This window comes from Oryx dammah, unplaced genomic scaffold (genome assembly GCF_014754425.2).
Source record: "Oryx dammah isolate SB20612 unplaced genomic scaffold, SCBI_Odam_1.1 HiC_scaffold_27, whole genome shotgun sequence".
Lineage (NCBI taxonomy): Eukaryota > Metazoa > Chordata > Mammalia > Artiodactyla > Bovidae > Oryx > Oryx dammah.
In genome coordinates, this window is record NW_024070211.1 from 134,744,655 (window position 1) to 134,761,638 (window position 16,984).

General features: G+C 42.4%; 1 protein-coding gene across 1 annotated transcript; it reads right to left on the bottom strand.

Moving 5' to 3' along the window:
• Window positions 1-11,103: 11,103 nt before the first annotated feature.
• AMER3 (APC membrane recruitment protein 3) lies at window positions 11,104-16,523 on the bottom strand. Its single transcript, XM_040227877.1, has one exon. The coding sequence runs from the start codon at window positions 16,521-16,523 to the stop codon at window positions 14,103-14,105; it is 2,421 nt and encodes an 806-aa protein (XP_040083811.1). The 3' UTR covers window positions 11,104-14,102.
• Window positions 16,524-16,984: the final 461 nt, after the last annotated feature.

The following is a 16,984-nucleotide window of genomic DNA, read 5'->3' on the forward strand; positions in this document are numbered from 1 at the left end:
GTGGCTTGTGGAGTCTTTGTGCTCCAACCAGGTGTTGTACCTGAACCTCTGAGGTGGAAGACCTGAGTTGATCATTAGATCAGGATGTTGATCATTAGATCACTCCCAACTTCATGGAATATTCATTGGCAACAGCTCTCTCAGAGGCCTTCATCTCGACTCCAAGACCTGGCTCCACTCAAAGTCCAGCAAGCTACAGTGCTAGATGCCTCACACAAAAAAACTAGCAAAACAGGAGCACAAATTCACCCAGTAGACAAGCTTCCCAAAGCAATACTAAACTCACAAACACCCCAAAACACACCGCTGCACATAGCACTGCCCTAAGAGAGACAAGATCCAGCTCTACCCACCAGAACACAGACACCAGTCCCTCTTCAGCAGGAAGCCTTCACAAGGCACGAGGCCAACCCCACACACTTAGGGTAGACTCCACAAGTAAAGGGAACTGTGACCTTGCAGCCTGCAGAAAAGAGACCACAAACACAGTAAATTAAACAAAATTAAAAAGAGAAACATGCAGCAGATGAAGGAAAATGGTGAAAACCCATAAAAGCAAATAAATAAAGAGGACAGAGGCAGTATACCTGAAAAAGAATACAGAGTAATGATAGTAAAGATGATGTAAAATCTCAGAAATGAAGTGGAGGCACAGATAAATAGAATGAAGGCACAAATTGAGAGGATATTTAACAAGGACAAAGAAGAAGTAAAGAATATACAATCAGCAATAAACTACACGATAACTGAAATTAAAAATACTCTAGAGGGAACCAATAGCAGAGTAACTGAGGCAGATGAATAGATAAGTCAGTTGGAAGATAAAATGGTGGAAATAACAGAAGCAGAGCAGAATAAAGAAAAAAAGAATGAAAAGTAATGAGTCTCAGAGACACCTGGGACAACATTAAGTGCACCAATACTCAAATCACAGGGGTCCCAGAAAAAGAGAAAAAGAAAGAATATGAGAAAATACTTGAGATTTTAGTGAAAAACTTCCATAACAAGGTAAAGCCACTAGAGTTGAGGAAGCCCAGAGAGTCTCATACAGGATAAACCCAGAGACACACATGAAGACACACATTAAGCAAACTAACAAAAATTAAACACAAAGAACAAATATTAAAAGTAGCAAGGAAAAGGCAACAAATAACATAAAGGGGAATCCTCATAAGGTTGACGGCTGAGCTTTCAGCAGAAATTCTGCAGGCCAGAAAGAAGTGATAGGATATACTGAAAGTGATCAAAGGAAACAAAAAAAACTACACTCAAGATTACGCTACCCAACAAGGATCTCATTCAGATTGAAAGGAGCAATCAAACATTTACATACAAGCAAAAGTTAAGAGAATTCAATGTCGCCAAACAAGGTTTACAACAAAGGCTAAAGGAACTTTTCTAGACAGGAAATACAGCAGAAACACAAGATAAAGAAAAGACTTTTTTAAAAAACCCAAACAATAAAGTAAATGTTAATATGATCATACATGACTGAGCAACTACAAACATTATACATATCAATAATTATTTTAAATGTAAATCGATAAAATGTTCCAACCAAAAGACACAGACTGGCTGAATGGATAATAAAATAAGACTCATATATGTGCTGTTTACAAGGGACCCACTTCAGACCTAGGGACACATACAGACTGTAAATGAGTGACTGGAAAAAAAGATATTCCATGCAAATGGAACTCCAAAGAAAGCATGAGTAGCAATACTTATATCAGATAAAATATACTTTATAATAAATACCACTGAGAAACACAAGGATCAAAGGATCAAAGGATCACTGAGAAACACAAGGATCAAAGGATCACATAATGATCAAAGACCAATCCAAGACGTAGATATAACCATTATAAATATACATGCACCCAACAAAAGAGTACGTCAAAGTATAAGGCAAATACTAACAACTATAAAAGGGGAAACTGACAGTAACATAATAATAATGGGAACTTTAATACCTCACTCATACCAAAGGATGGATCATTCAGAGAGAAAATAAGGAAATGCAAGCCTTAAATGACACATTGGACCAGATGAACTTAATTGATATCTACAAGGCATTCCACCCAAAAGAAGTAGAATGCACTTTATCTCAAGCTCACATGGAACATTCTCTAAGATAGATCACACTTGAGGTCACAAATCAAGGCTTGGTAAATTTAAGAAAATTGAAATGGTATCAGGCAGTTTTTTGTACAACAAATGCTATGTGACTGTATATCAGTTCTATGAGAAAATTTGTTAAAAACACAAACAAATGGAGGCTAAACAATACACTTCTAAAATACCAAGAGGTCACTGAAGAAATTAAAGAGGAAATAAAAAATATCTTGAAACAAATTACAGTGAAAAAACAAATACCCAAAACCTATGGGACACAGCAAAAGCAGTATTAGAGGGAAGTTCCTAGCAATAGAAATCTACCTTAATAAATGAGAAAAATATCAAATAAACAATCTAACCTTACACCTAGAGCAACTAGAAAAAGAAGAAAAAAATTCCCAAAGGTAGTAAAAGGATATAAAGAGATATAAAGATCAAAGCAAAAATAAATAAAAAAGAAAACAATAGGAAAGATTAATAAAACCAAAAACTAATTCTTTGAGAAGATAAACAAATTTGAGAAGCTATTAACCAGACTCATCAAAAAAAAGGATGAAACTCAAATCATTAAAATTATAAATGAAAAATGAGAAGTTATAATAGACAATGCAGAAATACAAAAGATCATAAGAGTATTATGTGCAACTAAATGCCAATGAAATGGACAACATTGAAGCAATGGACAAATTTTTAGAAAAGGTAAACTTCCAAGACTGAACAAGAAAGAAATAGAAAAAATGAACCAATCAATCACAAGCACTGAAATAAAAACTGTGATCAAAAGTCTTCCAAAAGCCTAGGGCCAGATGGCTTCACAGGTGGTTTCTATCATATTTTTAGAGAAGAGCTAACATCTATTCTGCTCAAACTCTTCCAAAAAATTTTAGATGGAGGAAAACTTTCAAATGCATTTTATGAGGTCACTATCACCCTGATAACAGAACCAGACAAAGATATCACACACACACATGGACACAAAGAAAATTACAGGCCAACATCACTGAAGAACATAGATGCAAAAATGCTCAACAAAATCCTAGCAAGCAGAATACATATAACATGATCAAGTGAGGTTCATCCTAGGGATGCAAGGATTCTGCAATATACACAAATCAATCAATGTGATGACCCATATTAACAAATTAAAACTTAAAAACCACATGACCGTCTCAATAAATTCAGAGAAACCTTTTGACAAAATTCAACGCCATTTTACGATAAAACACTCTACAGAAAATGGCCATAGAAGGAAACTACCTCAACATAATATAGGCCATATATGGAAAACCCACAGCAAACATTATTCTCAATGGTGAAAAATAAAGTGAAAGTGAAAGTGAAGTCACTCAGTCGTGTCCGACTCTTTTCCTCTTATATCAGTAACAAGATCAGGATGCTCACTCTCACCACTGTTATGCAGTATAGCTTTGAAACTCATAACCATAGCAATCAGTGAAGAAAGAGAAATAAAAGGAACACAGATTATAATAGAAGAATTAAAACTCTGTTTGCAAATGACATGATACTATACATAGAAAACCCTAAAGATGCCATGAGAAAATCACTAGTGCTAATGAATGAATTTAGTAAAGTCACAGGATACAAAATTAATACACAGAAATCACTTGCATTCCTATACATTAACAATGAAAAATCAGAAAAAGAAATTAAGGAAATGTTCCCATTCACCATTTCAACAAAAAGAATAAAATACCTAGGAATATGTCTACCTAAAGAGACAAAAGACCTGTATGCAGAAAACTATAAAATATTGGTGAAGAAATCAAAGACAACACAAACAGATGGAGACATACATGATGTTCTTGGACTGGAACAATCAATTGTGAAAATAATAGTACCCAATGCAATCCTTAGATTCAATGCAATATATATTAAATCAACAGCATTTTTCATAAAACTAGAACAAAAAAATTTGCAATTTCTATGGGAAAACAAAAGACCCTGAATAGCCAAAGCAATCTTGAGAAACAAAAATGGACCTGGAGGAATTAACTTACCTGACTTCAGACTATACTACAAGCTACAGTCATCAAAACAATATGGTAGTGGTACAACAACAGAAATATAGACCAATAGGCAGGACACTTGATGATGTAAATCAAGCAAGATGCTCTATGACCCACTTCCTAGAGTAATGGAAATTAAAACAAACAAGTGGGACCTGATTAAACTTAAAAGCTTTTGCACAGCAAAGGAAAGTAAAAGCAAGGTGAAAAGACAACCCTCAGAATGGGAGAAAATAATAGCAAATGAAACAACTGACAAAGGATTAATTTCCAAAATATACAAGCAGCTCATACAACTCAATACCAGAAAAACAAACAACCCAATCAAAAAGTGGGGAAAAGACCTAAACAGACATTTCTCCAACGAACACCTACAGGTGGCTAACAAACACATGAAAAGATGTTCAACATCGCTCATTATTAGAGAAATGCAAATCAAAACTACAATGACTTCACACTGGTCAGAATGGCCATCATCAAAAAGTCTACAAACAATAAACGCTGGAGAGGGTGTGGAGAAAAGGGAATGCTCTTGCACTGTTGGTGGGAATGTAAATTGATACAGCCATTGTGGAAGATGGTATAGAGATTCCTTGAAAAACTAGAAATAAAACGACCATATGACCCAGCAATCCCACTCCTAGGCATATACCCTGAGGAAACCAAAATTGAAAAAGACACATGTATCCCATTGTTCACTGCAGCACTATTTACAATAGCTAGAACATGGAAGCAACCTAGATGTCCACTGACAGATGAATGGATAAAGAAGTTGTGGTACATGTACACAATGTTATATTACTCAGTCATAAAAAGGAACGCATTTGAGTCAGTTTTGATGAAGTGGATGAACACAGAGCATATTATACAGAGTGAAGTGAGTCAGAAAGAGAAAGATAAACATCTTATTCTAATGCATATATATGGAATCTAGAAAAATGGTACTGAAGGTTTTATTTACAGAGCAAAAATGGAAAAACAGACATAGGGAATAGACTTATGGATATGGGGAGAGGGTGAGCTATATGGAAAGAGAAACATGGTAACTTACATTACCATATGTAAAATAGATGGCCAAAGGAAATTTGCTGTTATGTCTCAGGAAACTCAAACAGGGGCTCTGTATCAACCTAGAGTGGTGGGATGGGGAGGGAGATGGGAGGAAGTTTCAAAAGGGAGGGTATATATGCATACCTATGGCTGATTCATGTTGAGGTTTGACAGAAAACAGCAAAATTCTGTAAAGCAATTATCCATAATAAAAAATAAAATTTTTTTAAGAATATAGACCAATGGAACAAGATAGAAAGTTGAGAGATATGCTTTTGCACTTATGGGGATCTTACGCCTGACATAAGAGGCAAGAATATACAAAGGAAAAAAGACAGCCTCTTCAATAATTGGTGCCTGGAAAACTGGGCAGCTACATGTAAAAGAATGAAAGTAGAACACTTCCTAACACCATACGCAAAAGCAAACTCAAAGTGGATTAAAGACTTAAATGTAGGGCCAGAAATTATAAAACCCTTAGAGAAAAATATAGGCAGACCACTGCAGCAGATAAATAGCAAGAACCTCTTTGAACCCACCTCCCAGAATAATGGAAATAAAAACAAAATAAACAAATGAGGCCTAATTAAACTTAAAGGCTTTTGCACAGAAAATGAAACTATAACCAAGATAAAGCAACAGCCCTCAGAATGGGAGAAAATAATTGCAAACGAAGCAACTGACAAAGAATTAATCTCCAAAATATATAAGCAGCTCATGTAGCTCAAATCAAATAAATGAACCACCTGATCAAAAAGTAGGAAAAAGACCTAAACAGACATTACTCTAAAGAAGACATACAGATGGCTAACAAACTCATGAAAAGATGTTCAACATTGCTCATTATTAGAGAAATGCAAATCAAAACTACAATGAGATTTCACCTCACACCAATCAGAGTGGCCATCATAAAAAATATCTACAAACAATAAATGCTGGAGAAGATGTGAAGGAAAAGGAACCCTCATACACTGTTGGTGGAAATGTAAACTGATATAGCCACTATGGAGAATAGTATGGAGATTCTTTAGAAAACTAGGAATAAATCTATCATATGACCCGGCAATCCCACTTTCTGGGCATATACCCTGAGAAAACCACAATTCAAAAAGACACATGGTACCCAATGTTCATTGCAGCACTATTTCCATTAGCCAGGTCATGGAAGCAACGTAGATGTCCACTGACAAATGAATGGATGAAGAAGTTGTGGTACATATATATAACGGAATATTGTTTTTGTTGTTTGGTTGCACAGTAGCATCTGACTCTTGCAGCCCCATGGACTATAGCCTACCAGGCTCCTCTGTCTGTGGGATTTCCCATGCAAAAATACAAGAGTGATTTGCCATCTGTTTCTCCAGAGGATCTCCTTGACCCAGTGATTGAACCTGTGTCTCCTCCATTGGCAGTCAGAATCTTTACCACTGAACCACCAAGGAAGCCACAAACGGAATATTACTCAAGCCATAAAATGAACAAATTTTAGTCTGTTATACAGAGTGAAGTAAGTTAGAAAAACAAATATCAAATGTTAATGCATATATATGGAATCTAGAAAAATGATACTGACGAGCCTATTTATAGGGAATAAATGGAGACACAGATGTAGAGAAGGAACTTGTGGACACAGCAGGAGCAAGAGAGAGTGTAAGGAATGCAGAAAGTAGCATTGACATATATATACTACCATGAGTAAAATAAATAACTAGTGGGAAGCTGCTATATAACACAGATAGCCCAGCACAGGGAACTGTACTCTATATTCCGTATTAACCTATATGGGAAAAGAATCTAAAACAGAGTGAATTTATGCATATGTATAATTTGTTCACTTTGCTTTATGCTTGAAACTAATACAGTATTGTACATCAACTACACTCCAATAAAAATTTTTAAATCACATATTTCAGAATTAATCAAGAAAGTGAAAGGCTTCTACTATGAAAACTATAAAACATAAAGAGAACCTAAATAAGTGGAAAACAGCTTGTGTTTAAATATTTGAACTTTATATTGTTCAACTAGCAATACTTTTCATAATAAAGACAGATTCAATTCAATTCCTAAAAATAAATTAATAAATCTTCCAGTCCAAGAACATAAGTTATCTTTCTACTTATTCGTGTCTTACAATATTTTCAGCAATATTTTATAATTTTCAGTGTATGATTGTTTTGCCTCCTTGGTTATATTTATTCCTAAGTATTTTACTTTTATGCTAAAAATTGTTTTATTAATTTCCTCTTTGGATTGTTCATTTTGTGTATTTTCAAAATTTCCAAAATTTCAACTGATATTTGTTGATTTTTTTATCGTTCAACTTTGCTGAATTACTTCATTAGCTCTAGCAGTTTTTTTGTGGGTCTTTAGAATTTATTTTTAAAATCATTTTGTCTGCAAACAGAAATAATTCTACTTTTCCAATTTGGATGTACTTTATTACTTTTTCTTTCCCAGTTGCTCTGGCTAAAACTTCCAATATGTGTCCAATAGAAGAGTGAAAGTGGGCATCCTTGTTTTATTTCTGGTCTTAGGAAAAAGTTTCAGTCTTTTACCATTGAGAGTAATGTTAGCTGTGAGTTTTTAATAAATTCTCTTTATTGTATTGAGGATATTTCTTTCTATTCCTAGTGTTCTGAGTATTTTTATCATGAAAAGCTGCTGAATGTCATCAAATAGTTTTTCTGCTCGAGTTGAGATGATCACATGCTTTTTCCTTCATCTTATTAATGGCATAGTATTACATATTTTGTTTTTTGTATATTGAACCATCCTTGCAGTTTAGGAACAAAACTCACTTGGTCTTGGTGTGTGTAATCCTTTTACTGTGCTGTTGAATTCAGTTTGCCACTATTCTGTTGAGAATTTTTGTGTCATATATTCATAAGAAATATTGATATGTAGTTTTCTTGTTGTGTCTTTGTCTGGCTTTGGTATCAGGGCAGTGTTGGCCTCATGGAATGAGTTACAAACTGTTCCCATCTCTTCAAAGGTTTGGAAGAGTTTCAGGATGATTGATGTTAAATCTTCCTTGAGCATTTGATGGAATTCACCAGTTAAGTCATCTTGTCCTGAGCCTTTTGTTATTGAGAGATTTTTTAAAAATTACTGACTCAGTCTCTTTGCTAGTTATAGATCTATTCTCCTCAGATTTTTAATTTCTTCATGATTCATTTCTGATAGGTGTATATTTCTAGGAATTTGTCCATTTCATCTAGATTATGCAATTTGTTGATACAAATGTCCATAGCATTCTTTTATCTTTTTTATTTTTATAAAACTGTTAATATCTCCACTTATGTATTTCTGATTTTAATACTTTTAAGTCTTCTCTCTCTCGCTCTCAGTCTAAACTAAAGGTTTGTCTATTTAGTTGATCTTTTCAAAGAACCAACTTTGATTTTGATGACTTTTTTCCTGTTTTTTTCTCTTCTGCATTGTATTTATCTCCATTCTAAGGCTTATTATTTCTTTCATTCTGCTGGGTCTGGGTTAGTTTTTTCTTCTTTTTCTAGTTCCTTAAATTATGAATATAAAGTTATGTTATTAATTTGAGATCTTTATTCTTTTTTAGCATATGCATTGCAGCAATAAATTTTCTTTTTAGTACTGCTTTCTCTGTATCCCTTAAGTTTGGGTATATAGTGTCTCATTTTTATTTGTCTCAGGTATTTTCTAATAAAACTCACAGATTCTTATCTTTTTATTTTTAAATTTTATTTATTTTGATTTACTTTTGGCTGCAGCACATCTTCATTGCTGTGCTCAGGCTTTCTCTGGTTGTGAGTGGGAGATGCTCTTCCTTGTGATGTATGGGCTTCTCACTGTGATGGCTTCGCTGGTGGTGCACGGACTGTAGGCACACGGGCTTCAGTAGTTACAGCAGCACGTGGACTCAGTGGCTGTGGTGCATGTGCTTACTCGCTCCATGGCATGTGGAATCTTCCTGGACCAGGGATTGAACCCACGTCCCCTGCATCAGCAGGTGCATTCGTAACCACTGGACCCCCAGGGAAGATCAAAAACTCAGATTCTTTACTAAACTATGGTGAGTCTACTGATGAGCTCATTTATAGGATTCTTCATTTAATGTACAGTGTGTCTGACGTCTAACAGTTTCTTTTGATCTCTTTCTTGAAATTTTTCCTGTCAGCTGTATTACCACCTTTGTCTACGTTTTTCATTAGAACTCTCAGCATGTTAATCACTCATTTTATAAGCTTTAATGTGATAATTCCAACACCTGTGACTAGTTCTGGTAATATCTTTGTTCCTCAGACATTGTTTCCTTTTGCCTTTAGCAAATAGTTTTCGGCTGAAAGTCAGAGACTGTATAGGGTAACAGGTAGTGAAGTAAATAGGTTTTTAGTGTGCAGGTTTATGTTAATCTGGCTAAGAGGTGGGCTATTTCCTTATTTCTTATATAAGCACCAGAGGATTTGTATTACTGTAATGGGCTTATTTTCCCTCCCTCCATTTCGCTGTGGCTCCCCTTTCTTCTGATCTTTAGTGAATCTTTGTCTCATAGCTCTTTTAGTTTTAATCTACAGTTCTTATTACTAAAGCTGTTTAGTGTGGAGATAGGTTTAGTTGGAAGCGGGAAAACGTGCCCTTCTAAGCTTCTAATCAGTCTCAATCTTTTGTAGACCTGTGATGCCGGGGTGGGGTAAAGCCTTCTGAAACCCTAGTTCCTTCTGGCTCTCCATTTCCGGTTTTTATTTTAGAATCCTCTTCTGGTTAACTATCCCTTTCTTTCTGTCTTTCTATCTGCCTATGTTTTTCTTAAGTGAGACAGAAAGGCTGGAAATGTCTGGGATTGGGTAGAATTCCCTTCTTTCAGCTTGGAAAAGGTTTCAAAATATCCCTCTTAGAAGTCTCTCCCCTTTACATAGGCCTGTTAGGGAGAAGGATATGAAGGGTTTCACAGTGGCTATTCTCTCTTTGCCAGGCCCATGAGGGGACGTTTGTCCCCACCCTGAAAATATAGAATGGTTTCTGGAAGAAAGCCATGAATGTATGGGCACCCCATTTACTGCCAAGCCCCTTATACTTGCCTTCTCAGTCATAGCAATTTGTCAAAATTACTCCCTAAATGCCCCTACCAGTTCTTCATAATCTTGAAGCTTCTGCTCCAGGTCTCAGTTGCCTCATTCTCTGGAGGTACCTGTGTCTCCAGGCTTCAGAGAAATTATTTGCTCTGTGATCTCATTCTCTGACAGGTCAAGAAAATCATAGATTTTCAGTTTGTCCACCTTTTTCTTGTAAGGAGGAAAATGACAAATTCCAAGACCTTATGCATAATAACAAAAGAACCAACCTATCCCCTTCCAAAGATGAAGGCATGTAGTATGTTTGTATGAGCATGAAGCTCAAGCCATTAACAACACCAGGACCTTAAGATAGTTCGGCACTGGGGTGGGGATATGGAATCAGGATTCTCTGGTCATTTAAAAAAAATGCATCTTTTCCTTGTTAAGTTTCATTTTCATAGTTTTGAAGAGGACTTTCAGAGAGAACATTTAGCCAAAAAAAGAAGTGCAGTATTGTTTGTAACAGCTAAAATGGGAAATTAACTTTAGCATCCATCAGCAGCAGAGTGTCTAAATTACTTGCCACCTATAGGAGACTGCTGTGCAAGCTGTTCAAGAGAGTGGAGAACCTGCGTGATGCTAATGCCTGCTAAGCCCAAGGAAGATGTCTATGTTACAGTGTGCAATGAAAAAAAAAAAAGGTGCAAGTCATGTGTATTTATGTCATGGGCACAGAAAGGGTCTGAGGACACATCCAATTTCAAGGACAGGGAAGCTAAGGCTCTGCACTTGGCATTGTTTGGATTGCTTGTAGTGAATGGAATTTTGAATCAAAACAACAGGGGTAAGAGAGGAATTAGAAGAAACTTAGTTTTCATTGTTCTGTATTCGGTGTATCAGTCCTCACTTCATATAAATAAGCAAGTAAACAAATAAATAAAATGAAGAGCCAGGAAATGTAAGAAGTACCCCCAATGTAGTTTGCAGAGTCTTCCCCAACCTGTGCTGGCCTTCACCCCCTTTTCCATTCTAGCACCTTCTGCTCACTTCCCTGCCCTCCTGGTCCACCCAGCCACCCTACTGTCAGGCTCAGCTGCGAGGCTACCTGGATCCCTTCCAGCACCTCCCATTTTTGAACTTAACCTCAGAAGGTTGGAAGGGCAAAAGCACAGTGCGCAGGCACTGGGGTGAGTCCCAGCTCCCCACCACTGTGTGACCCTGGGACAGCTATGAGCTGGGGACAGCTGGACTTTCTTCTCAGGATTTTACTTTACATGGGAAAAACTTTCTGTAACTTCTACAGCCATGTGTGAATAGAAGGACTGGAAATTGACCAGAGTTCTGAGAATGCCCCACACGGAACTGTTCTGCACACATCACTGGGTTTGACACCTGTCCCAGGAGCTGGCTCCCAAAGTTCCCCACTTCCTAGCAGTGGGTCACCTCAAGGACACGCTTGAGACCTGTGGAGTCCAGTCAGACTGGCACTGCCTGGATCCCTCTCTCTGGGAAAGGCAGCCTGAAGAGTGGGGAACAGAAAGGGAGATGGGCTGAGGGAACCTTGACTTACAGAACACGAGAGGAAGACCACATGGCCTCCTTCATTCTCCCAGCAAGATGTCTCATAGACCACTGCTGGGTCTGCTACTCAGATTGCTGAAGGATAATCTCTGTGGTGCCAGCACTGCTTAAGATCCTCCACAGATTGTGAGCCACTGGGCAGGCAGGCATGACCCAGGTCTTTATATCTGCTTCCCTGCTGTTGGGTCATTGTACATCCTCTTTGCCATGGCCTCTGAGTCCTGGAACCACCTTGGTTCATACCCTTCCCAGTACTTCTGGGCTGGGCTGGTTCTTCTACATCTCCATGAGTCACTGTGTCATATCAAGGAAGTCTTCATCAGAAGTTCAACCAAGTTAAACCCAACTCTGTTGCTCTCTAGACCCCAGGCCCACAGGCAGCAAGAAATCAGAAAACCATGCACAACTTTTTGGTATTTCATTCTTGCAGCAGTATTTACTGGGTACTCGCTCTGCTCAGGTGCAGTACAAAGTAACAGGGAGGTGTACTCCTGGCACCCAGAGGCCCCAGACATCTGTACCCTGAAAGAAGGGAGGAGTGGAGGCCTTGAGAAGGGTGTTCACAGTGGGGGCTGCCAAGAACTAGGCCCCACTTGCTGGCTGAGGATGATGTGGGCAAGTCACATCCATACCATGGTCTACGTTTCCATGTCAGAAACCAGGAAAGCAGCTGACAAGCATCACCTACTCGTGTCAAGGCCCCAAAAACTGTCACTTGTGACAGTCCTAGGAGGAAGGGTCAAGTGCGGCTTCCCAGGAAGGCGGGCCCTGGCCTTCCGTGTGTCCTGTCTCAATGGGCCTGGTCAGGAGACTTGTCATGCCCTTTGAGCCTCCCATTTGCTGCCCTCATCCGCCCATAGCAGGCCCCAGGGAATTATTAATGAGAGCCGCGGAGCATGTTCCAGCCTGAAAACAACGCCTAGGACAATCAGGAGTGGCCCCAGCCTGTGGTCAGATGGCATCTCTCTGTCTGGAATCCCTCCCTCATCACTGGGCCCATGGCACCTCTTCAAGAAACAGCTCTATAGCTGCCTGTAGCACCCCCCTCTCCCGGCCTGGCAACTCAACAAAACAGGGCACCTGAGGCAGGATCTCATCAGAGGACCCTGTCAAGGAGCTTGCTGTTGGTCTGCTGCCCTGAGGCTGGCCAGACAGACACCTGCCCTTCCTGAGATACAAGCCACCTTTCCTTTTGTGATTCTGAATGTTTGGTGCTCTGCATGTTGTGATTTTTTTGAGGGGTTAGGGGATACAGCTTCATTCAAAAATGAGCCTTCCTGCAAGAGGCAGCTAGGATGCTGGCAGCACAGAGGGTGAAAATGGCAGTGTGGAGAATCAGACAGCTTCTTCCCCAAGAGTGTCTTGCCACCCACAGATCTGTTAGAGTGCACAAATGGGGGGAAACCATTGTTCGTATGGAATGTTTTGTGACAGGGAACACCTATTGTTCAGGGTCTCCAGGGTCTGGCCAGCCCTGGCAAGGTTGCACAAGAATGCATGGCATCTGCTGGTTCAAGGCTCTTGCTAAGATGGCTGGTCCTGCTTCTGATTCCCTTAGCCCTTCAGGGCCCTTCAGCCCTTCAGCCATAGGTTATGGCTGCTCATTCTGGAGGTGGGGTGACTAGACACTACTGAGCTAACCCCTAGTCTCAAGCTTCTACCCAAGTCTCAGATTCCTCACTCACATTTATTACTCTCAATTCTTGTGCAGACTTATCAACACAATATGTGCCCTTTACAATATGTACTGTTTCCATCCCCGAAAGTTTCAAGCCCGAGTTCCTCTCTCCAACATACTGTATGGTAAGTGGCCAAGGGTATGTTTAGACACCTGGGTTTAGACTGTTCATTTGTGTGAGTGTGTGAGGAACATTTTGAGAGTGCTGGCAGCTTTGCAGTTGTCCTTGGCCCTGGGCTTCCCAGGACCTCTTCTGACAGAGCTGTTGGGTTTAGGCACGGATGCCTCTGTGTTAAAATGCCCCACTCCGCCTGTCTGAATACTGACACTCCCTTCCCCCCAGCACAGTCCTCCAGTCTTCACATCAGGAACAAAGGATGGAGATCTGGGTCTTAGACTCTCCTGAATGTGATCCCAAGGATGCAAAACTGTTCCAAAGCTGGGGCCTGGTCATGCTGTCCTGGTAGCCCCTACTTCCTACTGGTTGCAGAGAATCCCTTGTGATCCAAAAAGCTGCAGTGGTTTTCTGGGCACTTGCAGAAGGGGGCCCCCCTCTCACTAGCTGTTGGAAGTGAGGACCAGAATTTCTGGCAAGTGATCCCAGGCAGAGGCACACTACAAGTCCAGCTGGCCCCTCTGTGCAGCCTGCTCCACAGCCCTTGAGTTGGGCTGCAGGGGCCGGTCCTCCACAGAGACACGGGCCTGGACATTCAGCATGGCAGGCTCCTCCCTGAGCTGACTCAGGTCCAGAATGCTGCCTGGGCATCTCTGGTCCTGTGGGATGTGGAGTGGGTTGGCCAGGGAGGGCAGGCCACAGATGGCAGCCAGGTTAGGGAAGCCATTAGGCTGTTGCTGTTGCAGAATGTCAGGGTCCCTGGCCTGAGGCTTCCCGCAGAGCCCACTACCTGTGTTTTGTCTTGGGGGCTGAGAAGCAGGGGACTGGCAGTCTGGGTTGATCTGTAGGGCTTCCACCTGGGCCACACAGCCTGTCAGGGTGAGTTTTGAATCCATGGTGCTTCCCCCAGGACCTGGCCTCCAGGGACCTTGGAAACACCCAAGGTTCCTAGGCAGCCTGGGCTCCTGGGAACCAGGCCAGACAGATGGGTGTGGGACCTTGTTCTTCCTGGATGTGTTGGTTGCCATGGCGGCTGCAGATGCTACAGAGGAGAATGAGCCTTCAGGGTGGCCTTGTGTCCCTCGTTCCCCAGAGACCGGCACACACTCCAGACAGGGGTCACAGGATGAAGACTTGGTCTCCTGCTTGGCCCCGGCTAGGGCCTTGCTCACTCCAGCAAGCAGGCCCTTGGGACCTGAACATGCCCACAGCTCCTTCCTGCTGGGTACAGAGCTCATAGAGATTCTACCTGCATCTAAAGCCTGGGTCCCCCTGCCATCCAGTTTCACTGGACCTAGGCCCATCTTCTCAGAGCCAGCTCCTGGTTTCTCCACCAGTCTTCCTGAGGGAGTTGCCGGCTCTCTGAGAGCGGAGGCAGGCAAGGCATGGAGCTCCGGGCCCCGGCGAAGCCAGTTGATAATGCCCATGGTGATGGCAAGCTCGGTGTCACAGAGCTTCAGCAGGCACTCTTTGCCCTTCCAAGAGCTCTGCAAGAAGCTCTGGCTGAGCAGGTCTGGGCCTGGAACAGGAGCCAGGTTCTCCTCTGCACCGACATGGAAGCTGCACATGGACAACGGAGCTCCCGGTGCAGGCCCCGATAGACTCTCGGACCCACGCAAGTCGTCATCCAGGCTCGGACGCCCAGGGCCCTCAGCAGGGTCATAGAACAGCTCATAGAGGGCGTCTCCACTGTAGCTGTCCCGGGGGAAGGTGGCTGTGGCTGTGCCTGGGCTCGGGGCCTCCTTCTTGTCCTCCTCGAGGCCTGGTGAGAAGGCGTCATAGTAGCCCTCGTCGCTCGTGGACACAGACTCCGGCCGCTCACTTTTGGGGGTCCCTGTGTCTGTGGAGCTGGCTTTGGAGCTGCTGTGGGGATCCCTGCATGGGCACAGGGGGAGCTCAGCCAGCCTAGCTGCATCTGGCCTGGGCTGGTCTGTGTCTGATGCCTGGGGGCCTCCCAGCCACGGGCCTAGCCGGGCATGCTGCTGTTGCCTCACTGAGTGATTCACATGGTCCCAGAACTTGGCAAAGTCAGACATCTCGTTCTGGGCAGGCGATGCCAGCTGCTCTATGCTGCCTTGGAAGGGGCCCCTGGAAGCCTTGCTGTCAGAAGCCTGTGATCTCTGGGCAGGGCTCGCCAGGCCCTCGTTCAGCTCCAGGGATGGCACTGAGCTCTCATCTGCAAAGATCTCCCCACAGCCTGTGAGTGAGTCAAAGCTCTTCAGTGACGCCACGTCCTCACACAGGGCCCTGCAGAGGTCAAAGGAAGAGTCGGGCAGGAACTCACTGTCAGACAGGTCCTGGCACCGGCCATCCAGTCCCAGTTCCTCGCCCAAGGGGAGGAAGGCTATGCCTCGCTGCCCTCCAGTCTCTGATGGGCCCTTGGGAGAAGACAAGCCCTGCCCCTTGGTTGCCCTTGAGGGCAAATTCTCAGTCTTGTTTCTGCGGATGTGGAATAGGTTACGAAAGCACTTCTTGGGTCGTTTCAGGGAAATCCTCTTCCTTGGGATGCTCTTGGCCACAGCTGGTACGAAGGGCATCTGGGGCACAAAGTGGCGGTAGTCGATCATGCGCTGGCTGCTGGGGGTCCTTGGGGAACTTGCACTGCCCTCTGTAGCTGTGGCTGCCCTGTCAGCCCTGGGCACACTGTCGTGATTCTTGCTCTTCCGAACCAGTTTGAAGGGGGCCCCACAGAGAGCTGCAGGCCCTCCATTGGCGTCTGGCTGGGCTTCCCGATCGAGGCATCTGTTGTATCCTTGGGCGCTGGGACTAACCTGGGGGCCCCTCTCACTGGGGGGAAGCTGCTGTCCTCCCAGTGAGATTGCATCCTCTGTGGTCAGGGCAGTCGCTGCTGGGTCTGGAGGTTTCTCATGGTCAATCTGCAGGCTAGATTTGATGAAGGTCTTTCCTCTCTTCAGCTCCATTCTGCAGTGTCTCCCACTGCTATGGGGGAAAGCAGGAGACACTCAATATCTAGGATGGAGGCTTGTGATTCTAGAAAACCCATACCCCACCCGCGGCCCCACTCACACAGGCATGGGAGCTGAGCTCTGACATCTGAGCTTGGATCCTCTGCGGAGGCAAGGGGAGGGGGAGATAGGAACGATCCCACCCCCACACTTACTGCTCCAGCCTTTGAAGATAACTGATACTCAGAGAAGTTAAGTCACATGCTTAAAGGCACAGAGTTAGAGCCAAAATGAGAGCAAACAGGGTCTGGTGTTCCTGTACTGTGATCTTGTGACTCACTCAAGAAGCCTTTCAAAGCTTGTCTGGGCAAGTTAGCCTCCCATATCCAGGCCCTACACGCTACCAATAGCACCATATCCTTAGGGGGAGTATCGTGGCCCTTCTGAGTGAATGAAGCAGAGAAGTCAATAAGTAA

Coding starts and splice junctions, on each gene's coding strand:
- AMER3 (XM_040227877.1), bottom strand. CDS start 16,523: ATGGAGCTGAAGAGAGGAAAGACCTTCATCAAATCTAGCCTGCAGATT.